The 18954-nt window shown below is 34.6% G+C and overlaps 1 protein-coding gene across 3 annotated transcripts in view; it reads right to left on the reverse strand.

Moving 5' to 3' along the window:
• The window catches only part of LOC128233698 (hemicentin-1-like), a 65988-nt gene that overhangs the window by 12101 nt on the left and 34933 nt on the right, over positions 1 to 18954 (reverse strand). For 2 of the 3 annotated variants that reach the window (XR_008260756.1, XM_052947501.1), the window contains exons 6-15: positions 16000 to 16296; positions 15608 to 15904; positions 15183 to 15458; positions 13888 to 14187; positions 12842 to 13144; positions 12246 to 12542; positions 7587 to 7706; positions 5726 to 5765; positions 3678 to 3727; positions 1643 to 1783 (exon numbers count right to left, since the gene is read on the reverse strand). Coding sequence is in view for 2 of the 3 variants with exons in the window: in XM_052947501.1 (XP_052803461.1) it covers positions 1643 to 1783; positions 3678 to 3727; positions 5726 to 5765; positions 7587 to 7706; positions 12246 to 12542; positions 12842 to 13144; positions 13888 to 14187; positions 15183 to 15458; positions 15608 to 15904; positions 16000 to 16296 (2121 nt within the window). In the remaining variant the exon portion in view is untranslated. The remainder of the gene's footprint in view (positions 1 to 1642; positions 1784 to 3677; positions 3728 to 5725; positions 5766 to 7586; positions 7707 to 12245; positions 12543 to 12841; positions 13145 to 13887; positions 14188 to 15182; positions 15459 to 15607; positions 15905 to 15999; positions 16297 to 18954) is intronic. The other variant, XM_052947502.1, reaches the window with a different exon arrangement.

The raw sequence follows: 18954 nt of genomic DNA on the forward strand, positions 1-18954 counted from the left end.
AACCCTCCCGCACTCTTCATTTACAATCTTTCACACAATCTGTGGATCAAAGTAAAACCATTCATATTTACAGTCACAATCACTCACAAGGCCATGGTTTCGCTCGGCAGGAGGGGATAACCATCACACACCCTCCCCGTCCAACTACTTAACAATCTGTCAAACAAAAGTGGTGTTGCATGGCACAAGAGTTCCCCTGCCACACAATTCCTGTATATCTTTTTAGTTTCAATCTCTCAACCAGCGCGCTGATAATTGAAAGGTGTTCCCATCCTTTGATGATGGTGTCGGACCGCAACCGTCCATTTATCTGTTTAGTCATTATCTCGCGCCCCGTCATGGATTCGCTTGGCAGGAGGGGATACCCCTCTTGCATCCTCCCCGTCCAACTTCTTAATTTAATAACAATCTCTCACTAAAAAGTTGCATTGCACAAGAGTTCCCCTGTCAAACAATTTACGTATATGTTTTTAGTTTCACTCTCTCAACCAGCGTGTTGATAATTAAAAGGAGTTCCCATCCTTTTATCTCAGTCAAAACTTCTCACTCAGGCATGGTTATGGCTCACAGACACCCCATCCATCTTTTCAGTGAAAATATCCCACTCAGCCATAGCGATTTCTGAACTGGTCAACTGCATGTCATAAGTTTATGAAATTGATACTTTCATTTTATGATTAACTGAATTGTGTTTTTACAAAATAATCATACCTGTTACATGTACGTGACAAGCTCTGCTACGTGTACCGGTGTAATCCATGGTCGTAATTAAATCGGTAATCCAACAGGAATAAATTCTTGGAAATTTCTATCCGATCAACAATTGTCAAACATTTAAATAGTATTCTAAAATCAATAATGACAACTACTGGAAAATGAAAACAGAATAGTGACCTTCGTTTAGAATGGTAAACAATGCGTACGAATACTATAATGAACAAGTGAAAACAAAATATATATCTCCGACAATCTATAGAAATATGATTTATTTGTCTTTGTGTGTTTACCAAAGGTATGCATAGTAATTGTTTATAAGCATATTATGAACTATTTTGATAAATACTGGGGCGCGATTTCGCATCTCGTTGTTTCAATTTTCATGAGACTGTTTTCTTCACGGAAACGGCCGATTTGGCGATGACAAAAACTACCGAACGCAGTGTCGTCACGCTCTGATGAAATTTTGATGTCCGGCATGCACGCGCTCAATATGTTTTATGAACAGAAACATACTGGTTACATCACCTTTACGTCTTTTTTAGGCTCATAGTGGTTGCAATTTTGAGATAAAGTAGTGCTAAGTGTATATGCGCATACATGTAGGCGTAATAGGGCTCTGCCGAGCCTCGCTCGGTATAGAGCCCGTATTAGGTTTTTAAAAAAACAACGCTTGCTCGAAGTTATTCAAACCTGATACGCCTTCGTTTATATTGGTTTTAAGGCAATCAATGACTGTTAACCACTTTGCTCATGATTTTTTGTATAAGTTTTAAATATCTTCAAAAAGCTTTCGCCTTTTTATTTAACAAATTTGTTAACCATTCCATCAGCAATGATGAATAGCTACAAAGGTGTTCCTCAGGGGGGTTTCAGCTTGACATTGATTTCAACCTAAATCAAAGGACAATCGCAGGGACATTACCGTTTTTCTTCTTTTTCTTGTTCACAGCTGCATAAACGTCCCCTTTCTTTTTCTTTGGCATGGCATATATAGCGTCAGCAACTTTCTGCTGCTCAATAGGCGAACTTTCATACATCGGGTTTTCGACTTCATCGGGTATGCCTATATTTTACAGATGTTATTAAAGAGCAAAATTAGTCAAGATCGAACTATGCTCATAACCGTAGACTGCTTTCTTAGAGCGAACCTGAAAACCTCTGATAAGGGTTACTTAAAATTCTATTTTAGGCTTACAGGTAACATGTGTATTGCTTATTTACAATAAATTGTATATTCTGTATAAGCAATGAGTGAAATGTACGACAGAGCCTCGGTTACACGTGACAGATCAATTTCCATACACATCATATAAGGCCTCTGATTACCAGTTAATTATATGTTAATTATATGTTTTGTTGTACTTATATTACTTTACACATAATAGGCCATTAGTTGTGTCAATCTTGATTCCAGGAAGTAAATTTAAACAACTCAAGCAAACGCTGATCTAAAGAAAATGTTAATTTATATCATTCAAGCTACATTCGAGTTACAATTACCTCAGAGATAACTGGTAAACATGAAATCTGACACTTAAGATGGCATAAACAATTTTGCTAAATGGTAAATGAAGGAAAATCCTGGTGAAGAATTTAAGCCTTGAAATGTTTTAAATCCTGATCATGTCCTTCTGAAAAGAATACTTAAGAAGTGTTCATCAAAGACTTAACTGGCCACCATGTTTTGAAAAGTTACGGCTTCATCTCCCGATAACTTACAAAATGTATCTGCATGTAATAATAATGTTACGAAAGTCTTGAACAAAACTTCAAAACTAAATGTTCCACGACCAGCTGATATCCCTTAATATATTTGGAGTCAGTATTTTCTTATGATCAATGTCACTGTAAATTTGTTCATCCTTATAAGTTTATAACACATTACTCTGTTTAATCAAATTTTCGATATTAACAAGAGATGCCAGTCGTACAATTCAAATGCCCAAGTACGGCCAAAAGTTAGTATTCATTTAACGTGAATGAGAAGGTGGTCATTTAAGGAAACACTTTGGTCTTTTCAAATACATTTGTTCCTAGTAGTTTTAAATCCATATCCAATGTGATAGTAACACTTCGGACTAGATCGAATGTATCGTCACCAAATAACATTCCATGTGACGACGTCGTTCATGTTTAGGGACAGGACATATGTGTTTTGTGCAACACATCGTCTCTATATGTTAAACATTAAGTGGTTCTTAGTTTTTTTACATTCGTTAAATAGATGGATACGAACCGGTGTCATATTATTGCAAAATTTCACCAAAAAAATCTATGGATGAGGTAAAACTCTTGGTTTCGGGCGCAACACAGACTCTTTGTAGTGACCAATCCATCCTACGTATTGATTAGAAAGTTATTGCTCGGATACAACCATTTGTAATGTGATTTAACGAAAACCATAACGGTATATAAAGACCACGTATTTCGTCCGTCCGTCTATCCGTCCATAAGTCATGTTTTCCGTGTCCGGGCTGTTATTTTGTCATAAAGGAAGAAAAAACGGTAGGCACTGAATAACGTGTGTAATGGGTAACAAGTTGTGACCAAACTTAGTAAATAGTACAATTATGGAGACTTTTCATGAGATTGCGCCTTCGACCAATATGGTTAATGTCAATATCACGGTTATTAAAATAGAAAACTGTTCAAACTAAACATATTTAGTTATAGTCCTTTTTTGTAAATATATCTTGAAGGAGGATCCCATATCGTCAAACCCTTTTGATTAATGTTCATAATATTAATATATTAAAATAAGTCAACTTATCTAATTTAAGTTCTTAAAAGTCACATGTTTTCTCTGTGATTCAGCCTACATTTAACACACCCACATACTAGGGGAAAATTGTTAATCAGTACCATTACACAAAAGTCATTGGGCATTAAAATGAATTTATTTATAAAAGGAACATTATTTGATTTTCGAAATGCATTAGTTTCAAAAGAGTACATACCATCATCGCTGTCCGAGTCAGCATGCTTATCCTTGAAATGACTCAGTTTTCTACAAACACGAATTAATAACAATATGTCACACCTAAGCAACAAAATACAATCCGGCGATACAGATAAAGCGCTTAAAATTGTGTAAACTACTCAATACCAAAATGCAATACTAAAATGTACATATCTTTATACCTTGAAAATTGTACACATGATGGCCTGTTGATATGGTTACAATGATCATTAAAGATACACTCTTACTCCAAAATAAGATGTACCACAATTAATACAGTTGTTTAAATTTACCCTAAATGATGAATTAATATCGAAAACAGTAGTTCTAATGAAGGATACTGTGTTTAATTTGAAAGAAAGGTGCAGCGAGCACGGTTTTTCTACCTAATGAGAAGATAGAAGATCACTGTAAATCTTTCAGCACTCACCAAGTGAGTCCACAACAATTGGTGTCCATCTGTTGATGCTTATGGTGCAAAAGCGAAACAACTTAAGCTGAACGGTAATGACATTTTAAAGTAATAATAAATATATAACGATGGCCCTTTCAGACTGGTAACATAAAGCATCGTTTTCAGACTGGTCTCAGGGAACACGTCTTTTCTTCTGATAGTAGATCACTGTAAATCTTTTAGCACTCACCAGTCATTTAATATTTGTGCGTTTTGAGCTATTGAATACACGGGGACAATCTTGTTTTCAGTAATAATGTGTTCCATAAATGCATTAGTTAGTTAGTAGTTACTGTGTTTATCATTCAAAATGTATGTTTGTTAGACATGTGTATGTATTGAGTTTGAATGAGAGTGTCACTTTAAGTTTGTCCATTTTAAAAGGAATTCTAACGGAATTAGAGAGATTTTATCAGATATGTACAAACCAAGCCGTATAAGTACGACTAACGACAGTGAAATCGCCATAATATGCTTAACTTTATTTTCAGATATTTTAACAACCTTTTACACAAACTGAAACACATCTCTTTTAAATGTCTAATCAGAAATGTTGAAATTAATCTTGACGTCAGTTTTTACATAAATCCACTCGACTCTTAAATTTTAACAACTCATAAATTGTCCGATAATGCCTGTCTAATAAGTCAATGATGAAGATAAAATAAGCAGTTTATATTTCACAAACAGCTGTATATTTCTAAATAAAGTTCATCACTAATAATTCACATCAAGATTTGAGTAGTTTATGACGTGTTGAACGCTGCAAAATAATTTAATAATTGTTTTTGACTATTGGCGTATTCACATATCCCAAATTGTATAAATTTGTATTGATAGATATTGCTATGTATCTTTTCAAGTTAATGCATTCTCCTTTAATAAGAGCATTGTATAGCTGAATGCATATATTTTAAATTTATATAAAGTACATTTAAGCGCAAACAAAACGATAAATTATATGTTCCTTGTTAATAAATTGAGTATTACTAAATATATTAAAAGTGTAGTTGCTGTTATTAATAGTACCCAATTGATTCGTAAAACAGACAGATTCATATCAGCTTAAAGCTGAAATTGATGAATCTAAAATAAGTACAAACTAAAATAATAAGCTATGTCTATTTTCAAATATGCCTAAAACAGACGAAAGCGAGTTAAAATTATCTATGAAGAGACACTCTCATTCATAATCAATACATACACATGTATAACAAACATATATTTTGATTGATAAACCTATAACTACTTACTAAATAATGTATATGTGAAAAATGTTAATTACTGATTGTATCCGTGTATTTAATAGATTAAAACGCAATAATATTAATTGATTGGTGAGTGCTAAATTATTTACTGTGATCTACTATCGTCTCATAAGATAGAAATACCGTGTATTCTGCACCTTTCTTTCCAATTCAACTCGGCAGCCTTCATAAGAACAATTTCTTTCGACATTTTATTTATCCATTTCGGTATATTTTAACAATTGTTTTATTTGAGGTATTTGATAGTAAGAGTGCTTCTTTAAGTCTGTTTTGAAATAGAACATTTTTTAAATGTACACATATATAATCAAGTAAAATTCTTACTGTCCCTTAGTTAGCGTATTATGAGTCTCCTTCGTCTGTGCTGTAACAGAATGATCTCTTAATATGTAATAACATTATAAAAGGTCAAATTGTTGATTCTGTCATTATGATAGTACTGTTAGCAACATTTTACAGATATAAAAATAATGATATATAGGGGATGTTATAAAAGGACGTTTTTCTTGTGACCTGTATCACGTCGGGCTCGGTGTGAAAACAGTATCCGCCGAGACCGCATGTCGAAACGGATATGTGTTTACTCATCGAACGAGACGTGATGCCGGTCACCAGTAAAACGTCTTATCGTGATATTTGACATATCATATACTTTACTATTTATTTTTTCAATTTCTTTATATTTACCGCTATCTGTCAGAATGCTTGCGCCTATGAATTCTTACTTTTGTGTATTGAAGTTAAGGCAGGCTACACTAGCGAAACAAGGCAGAAGTTACAGAATTCGCATTATTGATCAAAATTAGAATTGTGCGAAATAAATACGTTTCTTACACGAAAACAATAATTATATGCCACTGTACAAAACAAATAAATATCATAAACGGTATTTATTTTACGAGCATAAACAAATAGTCATTTTTTAAAGACGTAACGCATTATTTTGATAACCTAGTAGAAATGAATGTTCGAAAAAAAAAATGGCGAGCCTAATATGCAGAACTGAGGGAATTTTGTGAGTCAATCGCTTTAACTATCGATGACGCGTTCGCCTTAGCAAACAACTAGTTGTCAATATACGTCGGAACGGTTCTCTGCTTCGTGCTTTTACTCGAAGGCATTCGATATAGGGCAGGTATACCACCCTTCTCATTAAATATAAGCAAGGGCAAATTATTTCAGGAAATAACCTTGAGAATGACAGAACTGCGAAAGTGAATTCAAACGAGCTGATACACGTCGCAATAGATAATGGCATGAAGCTCGTTCCGGAGTGTATTTCAAAGCCTTAATATAAAGAGATCAATTGCAAAATACTGAAGAGTTGGAAAAGTTGGAAGAGTATTATTTGAAGGTTTTTGCACATCGCTTAAATTTATTGACTAAGACAGTTTGAGATAGTGTGTTTATAGACGTAGCCTGTGAGTAAATTAAAAGGTGTCCGTGTAGTGAAGCCCCGGTGTAAATGTGGTGTGAGATGAATATTTATCAGCACTAGCTCATAATATATCTATTATACACAGGAGCGATCACATTAATTCAATATTTCAGCACCAGCTTCGTTGTAAAGTGTCTATACTCAGACTGTTTCTGAAACTTGAAGTAAATATTAAGTGAGTCCAAAACAATTGGTGTCCATCTGTTGATTCTTGTGGTGCAAACGCGAAACAACTTAAGCTGAACGGTAATGACATTTTAAAGTAATAATAAATATATTACGATGGCCCTTTCAGAATGGTAACATAAAACATCGTTTTTCAGACTGGTTTCAGGGAACATTTATAAATAAACATGATATATCACTCGTTTCAAAATGGTGTTTTAAATCAATATTATTTTTCGATGAAACAAAAATATCATTTGAAATGCATCTTTAAAAGCTTGTTATATTTTTCGGTAATCAGTAAGAATCATTAAAAACTTGTAATCCCATATTCGCCTCGCTGATTCGTGTTAATTATGAACACGTCTCCATGAGCAATGCGTTCAAATTTTATTTGCTTCTGGCAGCAACACGAAAAGGCAGAGCGACGAATCAAACAACTTTAAAGGCGAATCAACGTTTAAATGCGGGTTAATAAACACCGACAGACTTAGGATTGTGTATGAAACAATAGTTAAAAACAATGGAAAACTAGGACAATTGCTCTACTAAGCTCGAGTTACAGGTATGTCTTTTAATTACTTGCAAATCTTCGTCTGTATAGGATGACAATCAGTACCCCAACGCCTATTAATATGACTGCTGATGAACCACCAGCAACGCCACCAATCACTGCTGTACTGATACCTCCTGCATTTTCTTCTGCAATTTAAGAGTTAAAATATAGAAAAAATAATTTGTGGAAAATCAAACTTATTGTAATTGTAGTACACTTGGTTAAGCATTCATTTAAATCAAACATGAAAACATGACACATAGTAATGGACCTGTTTAAACTATTTTGAATATTTTATTTAAAACAAATGGCCATTAAATTTGATATCGCTCAGATCTCTCTCACCTTGTTTTGCTTCATTTAATGCCTTACGTTTATTTTTTCGGTACAAGTCTTCCTGTTATAAACGGTGGCATAAACAAGCAAAATAACATAAGCATGGTTTTCATTTTTGTATATTATTGCATCAGTAAATACAAGCAAAATATTCATGTTATAATACAATGAAAAGTACAGGGACAAAACAAGTTGCATGGAACCTAGCTAAGATTGTGTTTATGGAAGCAGGATGTTTCGCCCATTTTTTGGTAACACTTCTTTGGCATTATAGGTCTTAACGCCATTAGAAATGGGTACATATGAAAGAAGTAAATTGTAATTCAAAATCAATAACCTTATGATTAACAATACACAATTGATAAGCACAGATTAGCACGATGGATTAATGGAAATACATGTATCTATAATTATGTATTAGTGTTTAGTATGTCCTGGTTGTTTTGTTTGTTGTATTTTTTTCGTTAAGTGCATTCGTTTTGTGCCTATAAAAAGGTCTTCCTTATTGTTTATGAAAAAGGACTCTAACTTGGCTAAAACTTGCTTCAAACGTCTAGTACTGAAATCAATTCATGAGTTTCACGTCTAAAAACGACATGTTTGACATAATCAGTGTTATTGTTTCCATGTCTGATTAAATCACTTAGTCTTATGCCACAGTTTAACACCAAGGTTTGTCTTTAAATATATATAGTATTTTAACAACTTAAGTAATAAAGGAATCTTATTAATATGTGACTATTTATTAAAGTGGTACATATAACGTACGCAACGTAAAACTCAAAATGGTATACATGCAAGGCCACAAGACAAATTAAAATAAAACTTATACCAAACTATCGTTATAGATTATTTTGGGACAGTGGTTTAACGGTTTATACAAGTTTGTGTGCTCTGAAACTCAAACATGTCCTTACAATTATCATGAATTTGTAACGAAATAGGAAGACTCGGACACAAAACAAGACACAACAAACAGAAAACATGGTCGTACAGCAACACACATTGCTACAAGTTATACCGGACAGTGGTCACGCGATTCATAGGGGAAGCCACTGAATCCATTGTTATCAACGATGCATATTGTTATGGTTCAAAATACGTGCTAATAATAAATCGCTTATACTTTTTGAAATATAATAAAGTACGCTTCCTTCATCCCGATTATTTAAAAGACAATGCAAGCATTCAGGTATTTGTTAAGAAGACAGGTAAGAAACACAATTAGCTAAAACACTTGCGGGCTCGCTTCGATGTTAAGACCCAAAGTATTTGTTCGAATTGTTTAACTGCTACAGCATAATATACTATATATTTATATATTATACCTCACATAAAATTGTCCCTTCTTTATATATATAATCTCTATCGGTCCGTATATCACTGTATTTTGATAAAAATCCAGGTGTATGACGTCAGCGGTCCATATTATACTTTTGGCCGCTCCGGACCTCGCTAAAAATGTAATATAGACCGCTAACGACATACGATTGGTTAGTGCGGCTTGCTATTTTCACAACGGCGAAAATTTGACACAAGTAAACATTATCAGGTGTGTTAAATAAAACACATTTAAATCGCTTTAAAGATATTGTCTTGTAATGAAAAGTGTTCGGTATAATATAAGAAATATAACACACCATTTCGGACCATATGGCATTATAAGGACCGGTCAGTCAGCCCCCGAAGGTGAATGGACCTTTGGTGGCTGACTGGTCGGTCCTTATAATGTCATATGGCCCTCAGTGGTGTGTAATATATATATACCCGGCAAAAACGTCCTCCGACAATGAGTTTGATAAACGATATTTCAAAACGAATATGACATTCAATTTTATTATACCTTACTGTTGTTTACAATGATAGAATCCCATTACCCGAAAAAGAAATTTTGACTTTCAGGAACATCTGCTCCATTTTTGACAAGTGTCCAAGCAAAATTTTCACTGTCAGGTCATGTGACCGCAGTGACATTTTGACGTCATATTAGGGCAAACAACTGCTTCAATATTTTAGCTAAATCATGACGTGATTGCCCCCCTTATACACATACAGCAGTGAGGTCACTATTCAATGTGAACACTAAAACATCAGACGACAGAAAGTCAACGGTGGAATATTGTTCTAGATATAATTATTTTATAATGTTATATTTTGTTTATCTTGTTAAACTTGTTTTATTAAATGAATTAAAAACATTCTCAAACTTTTTATGTACTTATTGTTTTCGGTATAATAAAATAAATACCATATGGCAGTATTTGCGACATTGATATTGTCAGCCCTCGATGTCATACATAATGCCATATGATATCTATATAATGTTGTTGTGGTTTTCAAATATGAATTTTACCGATACCTTTATCATTGACAACATCAAACACATACTTTATATGGCTCGAGGTTTTAGTCCGTATTCACTAACGTATTGAGAATGACTTTGAGACCTAAAACTTAAAACTTAAAGTTTTAACTTCATTGTACAATTGTTTTAGAAGAGCTATAATGGTTAAACTGGCCGTATATGTTGCAAATACATGTACCTTTTCTATATTAAAATAACTTTATTGAAAGATAATTCATGAAATTTAAAATCTCACATTGTTCTGTCTGAGTCTCAAACAAAGACTCAAGTCGTCAGTGAATATGGATCTTTTGTGGCGAAAGTCACATCATTTACGTTATTTCTATATATATATAAACAGGAATGCCAACTGTCAAAACTTTTACCATATGTGATATAATTTGGGAAGAAATCTTTTCCATGACGTTGATATGATTATGTAAAGATTTAATCAAAGAGCCAAATCTGCAACACTACAACAGCCATTTGCTTACCGTACCAATGACAAGTTATGTAACCATAGTTCAATTGCAAGCAATACATACTATATCGAGCATTGATTATCAGTTTAAAAACAGAAGTAACTGGGCAGTTTCGTTTAAATACTAGGCTTTTTCATGACCCATACAAATCCCGCCGTTTCAGTTTGTGCAATGATCAGCATTCTCTGATTATGAGCAGGAACACAGGGCCGGGTTTTTACCTTCATAATTTATATGACTGACTGCTGTAAGTTAGGTTGTTTAGTGAAGAAACCATAATATGTGTGATGTCACCATTAGTTGACGTGTTCATTGAATAAGACATTGTTTGAACATTTGTAAACAAAATGTTACTTTGTGATGTCCTACTCCTATGTGTTTAAGCGACTTTAATACGACGTTAAAGTATTCGCATATGCTTCTTTAAATTCCATGTCGCACCTGCTTTTTGTCGAAAATATGTATACATAGTTTCATACTTGTTATCTAGGATAACATTTACTTATAATTAAATGAATTGATATCTTTATCAAATTTCGATATTCTTCTGATAATATCTAGGCTTCGATTTGTTTATTTTTGAAAATGTTTCGAAACAAATAAAACTACAATTAGAATACAATGAAGGTACAAAGAAGCACAATAACAAATAAAGCACCGTGTCGAATCGAAATCAATGATGTGGAAGAAGTAACGATGGTAAGTGGTGGAATAATGCCGTTTGTTGGGAAATTGTTTTATCCCACCTCATATAAGTTGATCCAATAATTTAACCATGCTAGATATTCTTATCTTGCCCACGGGCGAAGATAAAATGCCCGTATAGTACTCCTTTTTAATGGTCACCTCATTGTAATTACCTCCCTTGTTGAAGACTGTCGTCAGTAGCATCAAGGAAATCTTGTCTTATGGTAATATTTAGAACGCTAATTAATTACTTCTCGCTTCAAATGTCACTATAAAACAGTTTTCACGCACCATTCAAGAAATAATGCTTCGTTCTCCTTAGAACTATTTAAAAAGACCGATTTGACTATTAACATTAAATAGATCACTGCGCGCATATCCATGACAACCACGTGATATCGCATATCTATACGCAATTATTTTCACTAAGCACAAAAGAGTTCCAGCAAAAAAAACATTTTTACTAAATGTTGTTTAACTGAGGTGGAAGAAAAAGCATCTACCATAGCCGCTCTTGTAAGATAGGTTCGTCCCGACCCTCGCGCAGGGTGTTTTGCGGAAACTCGGTAAACCTCGTTTCCGCAAAACACCCTACGCTCTGGTCGGAATGAACCTATCTTACACTCTCGGCCATGGAAGATACTTATATTCATTCACAAGTATATGTGCAAGGTGACTTCCTGATATTATTGATTCATGTATGTACTTTGTTTCTCTCACAATGTCGCCGTTTGCCATACCATTCATGAAAAACACGATATTTTTATGGAAAGTATGTTCCGCGAGCATTAGAAGTTAAAACATAGCTTAAAACACGAAATGCATTACAAACTTACCTGTGTCTGTTTTGATTACCAATGATTTATTATCTATGCATGGGCCAATCATGTTCTGTGAATATAAGATTACATCGTAGAGTTGGCCGTCCTCCAAATCTGTTAGTTCGGTATTGTAAATTTCTGTTTCTTTATCCTCAGGCTTAGAAAGATTAAAGTATATTGAATCAGATCGTTTCTTGTAAACCACAACAAATGTCTGCTGAAGTCCTCCATTAAACTCTCCTTTCCACTGAACTGTTGCCATTGTAGTTGATTTTGCAAGCAAGGTAAAGTTTGTAGGACACTGTGGCACACCTAGTAAAAACATATAAAAACATTATGCTACCTAAACTAATGTTTGATAATTGTATGTCAGTTTTATTAATATCATCATAACATGCTTCAGGAAAAATGACCATTGCGTGAGCAAGTCGAATTAGTCCGTTCAACTACAAATATAACGCTACGCCTAATATGAGATATTGCAGTTCAAGACGGGAATACCGTCGTTGCAGGAAAATAGAAATATATTGGAACTGCCCTGTGTTTATATATCCTATAACACAGACAAATGTCAACAACAATGTCATCATATTGTGTTAATGGATACATACCATGTGGATTTAGATAAAACGGTTCCTGTAAATATGGGTGTATTCCATTCGACACCTTCAGAATATATGACATAAAATCGTTCAGTTGAATATTCACAATGGTTAATGATGTGAGCAGATCTGTTGATGTGATAACATATTTGTCCCCATTAACTTTGTTATACGATGTTTCATTCCACATCTGCCATTCAAACGTTGGCGGTGGATATGCAACCGCCATAAAAGCAAAAGTGACATTTCCGTGCACAGTTCCAGTGAAATTTCGTCTCAAATGTTCATGACTATCGGATGGTCTAGGAGAGCCTGAAACAGACATTCTGTAAATATCAGATGAAGGGCGATAGCATATAATGCCAACCCTAAACGTTTATATCAACCGAGGCGTTAACCACCATGGTATATAAACATGATTTCATCATACCTATCGACTATTGTTACGTCTGTAACTGTGAGTCAACAAGATCATTTATAAAACTTTAAAATCAAGTGGAAAAAATACTGGTACATTTCTTAAAGACATTCAACAAACACAAACTTAAGTATATTAACTGACTTTAATAATCTAATGAAACATCAGTAAAATAGTTTGTCGATGAGTTCACAGTCAGTTTTATCAAATAGGAGTAAGGTGTTTGTCGAAAGGTCTAAGATCTATTAGAAATTCCAAGTGTCTATTTTTAGACCACACGAGGGAATAGTAAATAATATTACCCGGTCAAATATGCCAGGGTAACAGTACGGATTGGCTTATGTCGTGCATATGAGAATTTAACATGGACAGGTCACGTGAAGTAAAATAATAATATTTACTGACTTGAGTGTAGTGACCGACAATCGGCCTTACTGTAAAACTTCTTGACTGTTATAGATCTTTGTCATATGTAGATATGTTGCTTATACGTTTGAAAAATGAAAGGACACTGGTAAATTTTTTCTTAATTATATACAAATACGTTTGGTATATAGCAATTTATGGAATAAACTGCTTTAACTCGAGTATTGGATACTTTGTTGAAAACGATGAATCATTATTACCAAATACATACATCTGACAAACAACTGTAATTCTTTGGATGGCGTATTGTTCATGTCTGTGTAGTTGTTGAATCCCGAACATGTGTATACATCAGCATCAGAGCATACGGCATTTTGATTTAGGTATTCTACTTCGAGAACATTTTCTGTTTTCAAAAGGGTTGTGGCCATGTTGTTTTTTTCTAATCTGATCGTAGAATTCGGGTTGCTTAAGACCCCACAGACGACCACAAACCTGTCCGACTCATTAATTGTAACGATGGTTTGGTTTGGATTGCCACTGACTTCAAATCTTGTAATCGAGGTGTTGTCTGAAAAAGACATATACACTTCTAAACGCAAACACTTTATTGACATTTTGACTCCTAATTGCTCGAGTTAGGTCCGTTACTGCGGTTGATAAGCATGCTTGAGTAGCTAAGAACGAACTGCAGGATATCATTTAAACGCCTGCTTTCGTACAAATGTTCGTTTAATCGCAAAGTCAATTCAATTTAAATTCAGATTTTGCGATTCACCATTCAGGCAATGTTCATCGTAAGCTTTGAGTTCTCTATTTCTATAAACCACATCACATACAATACAATATCAATCTTCAATTGCCAAAATACAACACATTCATTTACATGTAATTAAACCGAATATTACTATGAAAACAACAGGGACAAGCTCATAAGCCAAACATTTTAATTCATGGCTGTTTAACGGCACACTGACAAACAGATACTCAACTGGTCATTATCAGTACAACGTACAAAACAACACAGAAATACCACACACACACACACACACACACACACCCGCACACACACACACACACACGCACACACACACACCGATAAAACGATAAATATTTATAAAGGTTCGAATTTAAAAACAACTAACTGGTTCGACTAAGTTCATTGCCTTTTACGGAATTAACAAACATGTCTTATATTAAATGTTTTTTTTTCGAAGACATGGTAAAGCACAAAATATATATATAGGTGAAGGACATCTAAGAGCTTTTTCATTGCAAATCGTTACATAAGTGATCATTGAGAGTTCTAAACTAGATGGAAGATTATTTAAAGTTTAACACCAATATTAATTAGAATGGTGCGTACTAACTGAAATAGCGCGTTTTAGGTTATTTTGATTGATCGAGCAAGATCAAAAAAGAAGAGAGAAAGACGACACCGTATTTCGAATTATCGAGGTTCGACTGAAAACGAAACGAATACATATTAGGTTTGTATGATTAGAATTATTTAAAAAACACATCTAAATCATTGTTTCAATCTACAATAAGTATATCGATACTTACACCAGACGTTAATCTCAAAATCCGCTGTGTCCATCCCTGTTCGTATATCCTCACCGGTAGGATCCATCGAATTATTTACTGTACATCTGTAAAGACCGGCATCTGCGCGTCTTACTGACTGGATTGTGTGTTTTCCACTCCAACTGGTGCCGTCAGCTGTTCTGGTGATCGTTAACGTTGTTGCTATCGGGTTTCCGTCAGTGTATTGACATTGAATCAAAAGCGAACGTCCTTCTACTGCATTTATCCTGTGTAATGTCAGCAGCTTTGGAGGATCTGGATATACAATAGAATTAATTATCTTAATAGGAGAAATTCAATACAATTAAACCTAACCTTTTGGGCAATAATTACTGATATGTGATTAGTCGACATGCATAAGAAAAAGTTCATATATTTATAAGGAATGTATGAGACAAACTTACAAAGAACATTTAAGGAAATGTTTCGTGACGCCGATCCTTTTACAGCTTGGTTTCCATGTGTCATATTGTTTTCCGCCAAACATGAGAGCACCCCGGTCTGCGCTTGTAGCGTGTTGCTGTATACCAGATTACTACCAAGCGAGTGTATGTCTGCTCCTGACCAACTAAATGACGAAGCCGGCTGACTTTGTACACTGCAGTATAATTTGGTCGCATTTCCCTCAATTACTCTAAATTCGGACTGTATGGCAGTTCCGGATACTGACTCGTGCCTGATGAGAACATTTTCAGGAAAATCTGGATGGAAATCATCGTAAAATTTATACTTAAGGCTCTTGCAACGTCGGATAGCAAATTTCATTAAATGGAACCTTTCCATTGAAAGTACTCACAGTTTATATTTATTGTGACAGTAGCTGAGGAAGACATTGTTCTGGCTGGTCCTACTGTAGGGTTAAGTGTACTACTTGCAGTACACGTTCTCATTGTGTTCACCTTTGTAGCAAGCATGTCTTGAAGCAGCTGACCTTGGACAGTGTTCACTCCTACTGCCCAAGAGAAGTTGGCAGGAGGTTTAGAAGAAGCATCGCATACAAGAGTGAACGATCGCTGAACCACGAGCGTCAAAGGACCAAGTATAACTGGTCCTGACCTACTGCCCAAATACAATGTTGGCAATTCTGGAGGATCTGCAGTGAAATAGCTATTTAAGAGTTTTAAATGTTGAAAAGGAGGTTTATTACTAAGTGCACTAGTCAAAGTAACTCGAAGAGCAGTTACTTTCAAGTACAAAGCATTCAAAGACAAATCTTATTAAGTATCTTATTCAGTGCCCACTATGTTAAGAGAACAAAACAAGCACATGCGATAACCCAGTGACAATAAGAACTTCAGACGTCAGGTTTATCCTTGTGGGGAATATTTAAACAAATGTTCAGTTTAGTTTTATTCATATTGTAAATTGCAGATAACATAATATTGTATTACACCTGGTATTCAATATTATAAACATATAACGTAATGTTTTTAATTTGATTTCATTTGGTCCGCCATCATGGTCCTAAATAAATAATGATCTGTAGCGGCGTTGTATTTTAGTACATGATACATTTCAGGGAAATCGAATGGCCCCGGTTAATCCAACGGGTCAAACACGATCGTCTACACGGTATGATTTCATTGACTTCATTAATAAATATCAAAAAGGGGATCTTTAAACTAAAATCAATTTACTTTGAGATTGATATAGAATATAGATATAAATAACACTGATAATCCCGTTGTTGGAATTACAAAGGCTGAACAAGGATGCTGCATTTATATTTCTCAAGGCCGGGAACGTCCTACTATTTGGCGTCCTGGTGGTTGCATTGTTGCGTTGTATTGCCAGGAAATTGCTAACGTTGCATTGCCTATTGGCAATTGGTAGTTGCATGATTACGTTGCGTGGCATTGCCATGAAATTGCAGATTTTACATTGGCTTTTGGCGATTGGTGGTTGCATTATGTTTTGCCAGGAGATTGCAGATTGTATTGCGATTTTTGCATTGACTATGGGTAATAGGATCATTTAAATGCAGACAGTAGTTGCTGGTTTTTTCACACTTTGATTAACAGGCTATTCCAGCACGGGTAGGCCATATGACACTATAGCATTAGCAAAATGTTATTACATTTTGTATATACACTTAATACAACCGGTCAGCCTAGCTTGAGTGATTCGTTCCCATTCGGACTTCCAGCCGTGTGTCACTTTGACCTATTATGAAGTTCGTTCGTTTTCACGGTCATATCTAGCCAATCTTTTACTAACTATTTTTAAGTTGTTGTACCAATATATAGCAGTTATTGTATAGCAAAGTTATAATATCATGGGGGATATGTAGAAGTAAACTCAGGAAGTTTCAATGTACTTTTTTCCTTGTTTCTGTTCAAACGAAGTCGTAAAATAATAATAATAATAATAATAATAATAATAATAATAATAATAATAATAATAATAATAATAATAATAATAATAATTAATAATAATAATAATAATAATAATAGTAATTGAGTGGGATGTTTATACCGTGCGCTAACATTGAAACGTCTCCAGGGCATTGGTTATCAACACGGATGACACATAAATTCATGACAAAATAATCAGATAAAAATAATCAGATTATATTAAATACTTTTTGATGCAAAACTGTCCGACGAAAAAAAGTCTTAAAGTATCTGCAAGAACATTTGGTACTACAATAAGATCCAGTACGGACAGACGGGCGGGCGCACGCACTGACGCTCGCACGCAATTTCACAAATTAATTGTTATACAGCTATGTTTCGCTCTCCGCACACGAGCTCGCAATAAAACTAAAACATTTAAAAGCATGTATTTAATATTCCCATAAAATCGTTGTCTGATCGTTGTGTAATTTATCAGAGTGACGGTGTTTTACGATATCAAAAATTGTCTTATCGAAATTATTTTCCCTATGAAGTTGAAAAATGTTTATTAGTTCTCTTCAAACTGAACACTTCGATTAAATGTATAAACATGCCGTTTCGCTAATGCCAGAGTGCACCTGACGGGTTACCGCGGCCACTCTGTTTTTGTGTATGTACCACTGAGTCTCTTGGTGTGAAGTGACCATTGTGAACGTTTGAAATGAATACTATACTGTGTGTTATGGCCAGTTTTCAGGGACTCCTTCATTTCTTCAGCCGTCTTTGACAAGTCGTCACTAAATATTTCTGACGTGCATGACATACTCGGAATACACGGGTAACCTTATTCTGATTACTATTAGGACTTTACAATATGGCTATGGTCTAAATTTTTCAATTGGTGATTTGTATGAACAAATGAGGCAAACACATCAAGGTACTGGGTTACGATATGAGTCAAATACAAAACGTTTTCTTAACCTTCAAATTCCATTTTCGCAAGACTATGCACCACTTTGGCAAATTAACCTCTTAATCAATATTTTATTTTATTTGTTTCGCATATTCGTGTCAATACATGTTGTACGTGTTAATTGTCCCAAATGGGTTATTGCACTTCACTGTGACCGAAGCATCACAATTGTCTTGCCTTCAAAATGTAAAAGTACTGCTCGTCATCCATGACTTTTGCATCATTTGATCATTGATTTTGACAGCCAAAGGGCAATTTTAGCTCATTATTATTCCTTGCCATAACATCGTCGACCCATACTAGCAAACCGACTGTTTTCAATATATCTTAAATGTGAGAGGAGGGCCATGACTTTTCAGACTTGGGCAGATCACGGGTCTCACCGCATAGTTAACCTTCTTCACATTGATCATATCTCTGATTATCTTGAGAATCATAATAA

Source organism: Mya arenaria, chromosome 5 (assembly GCF_026914265.1).
Source record: "Mya arenaria isolate MELC-2E11 chromosome 5, ASM2691426v1".
NCBI classification, from domain to species: Eukaryota; Metazoa; Mollusca; class Bivalvia; order Myida; family Myidae; genus Mya; species Mya arenaria.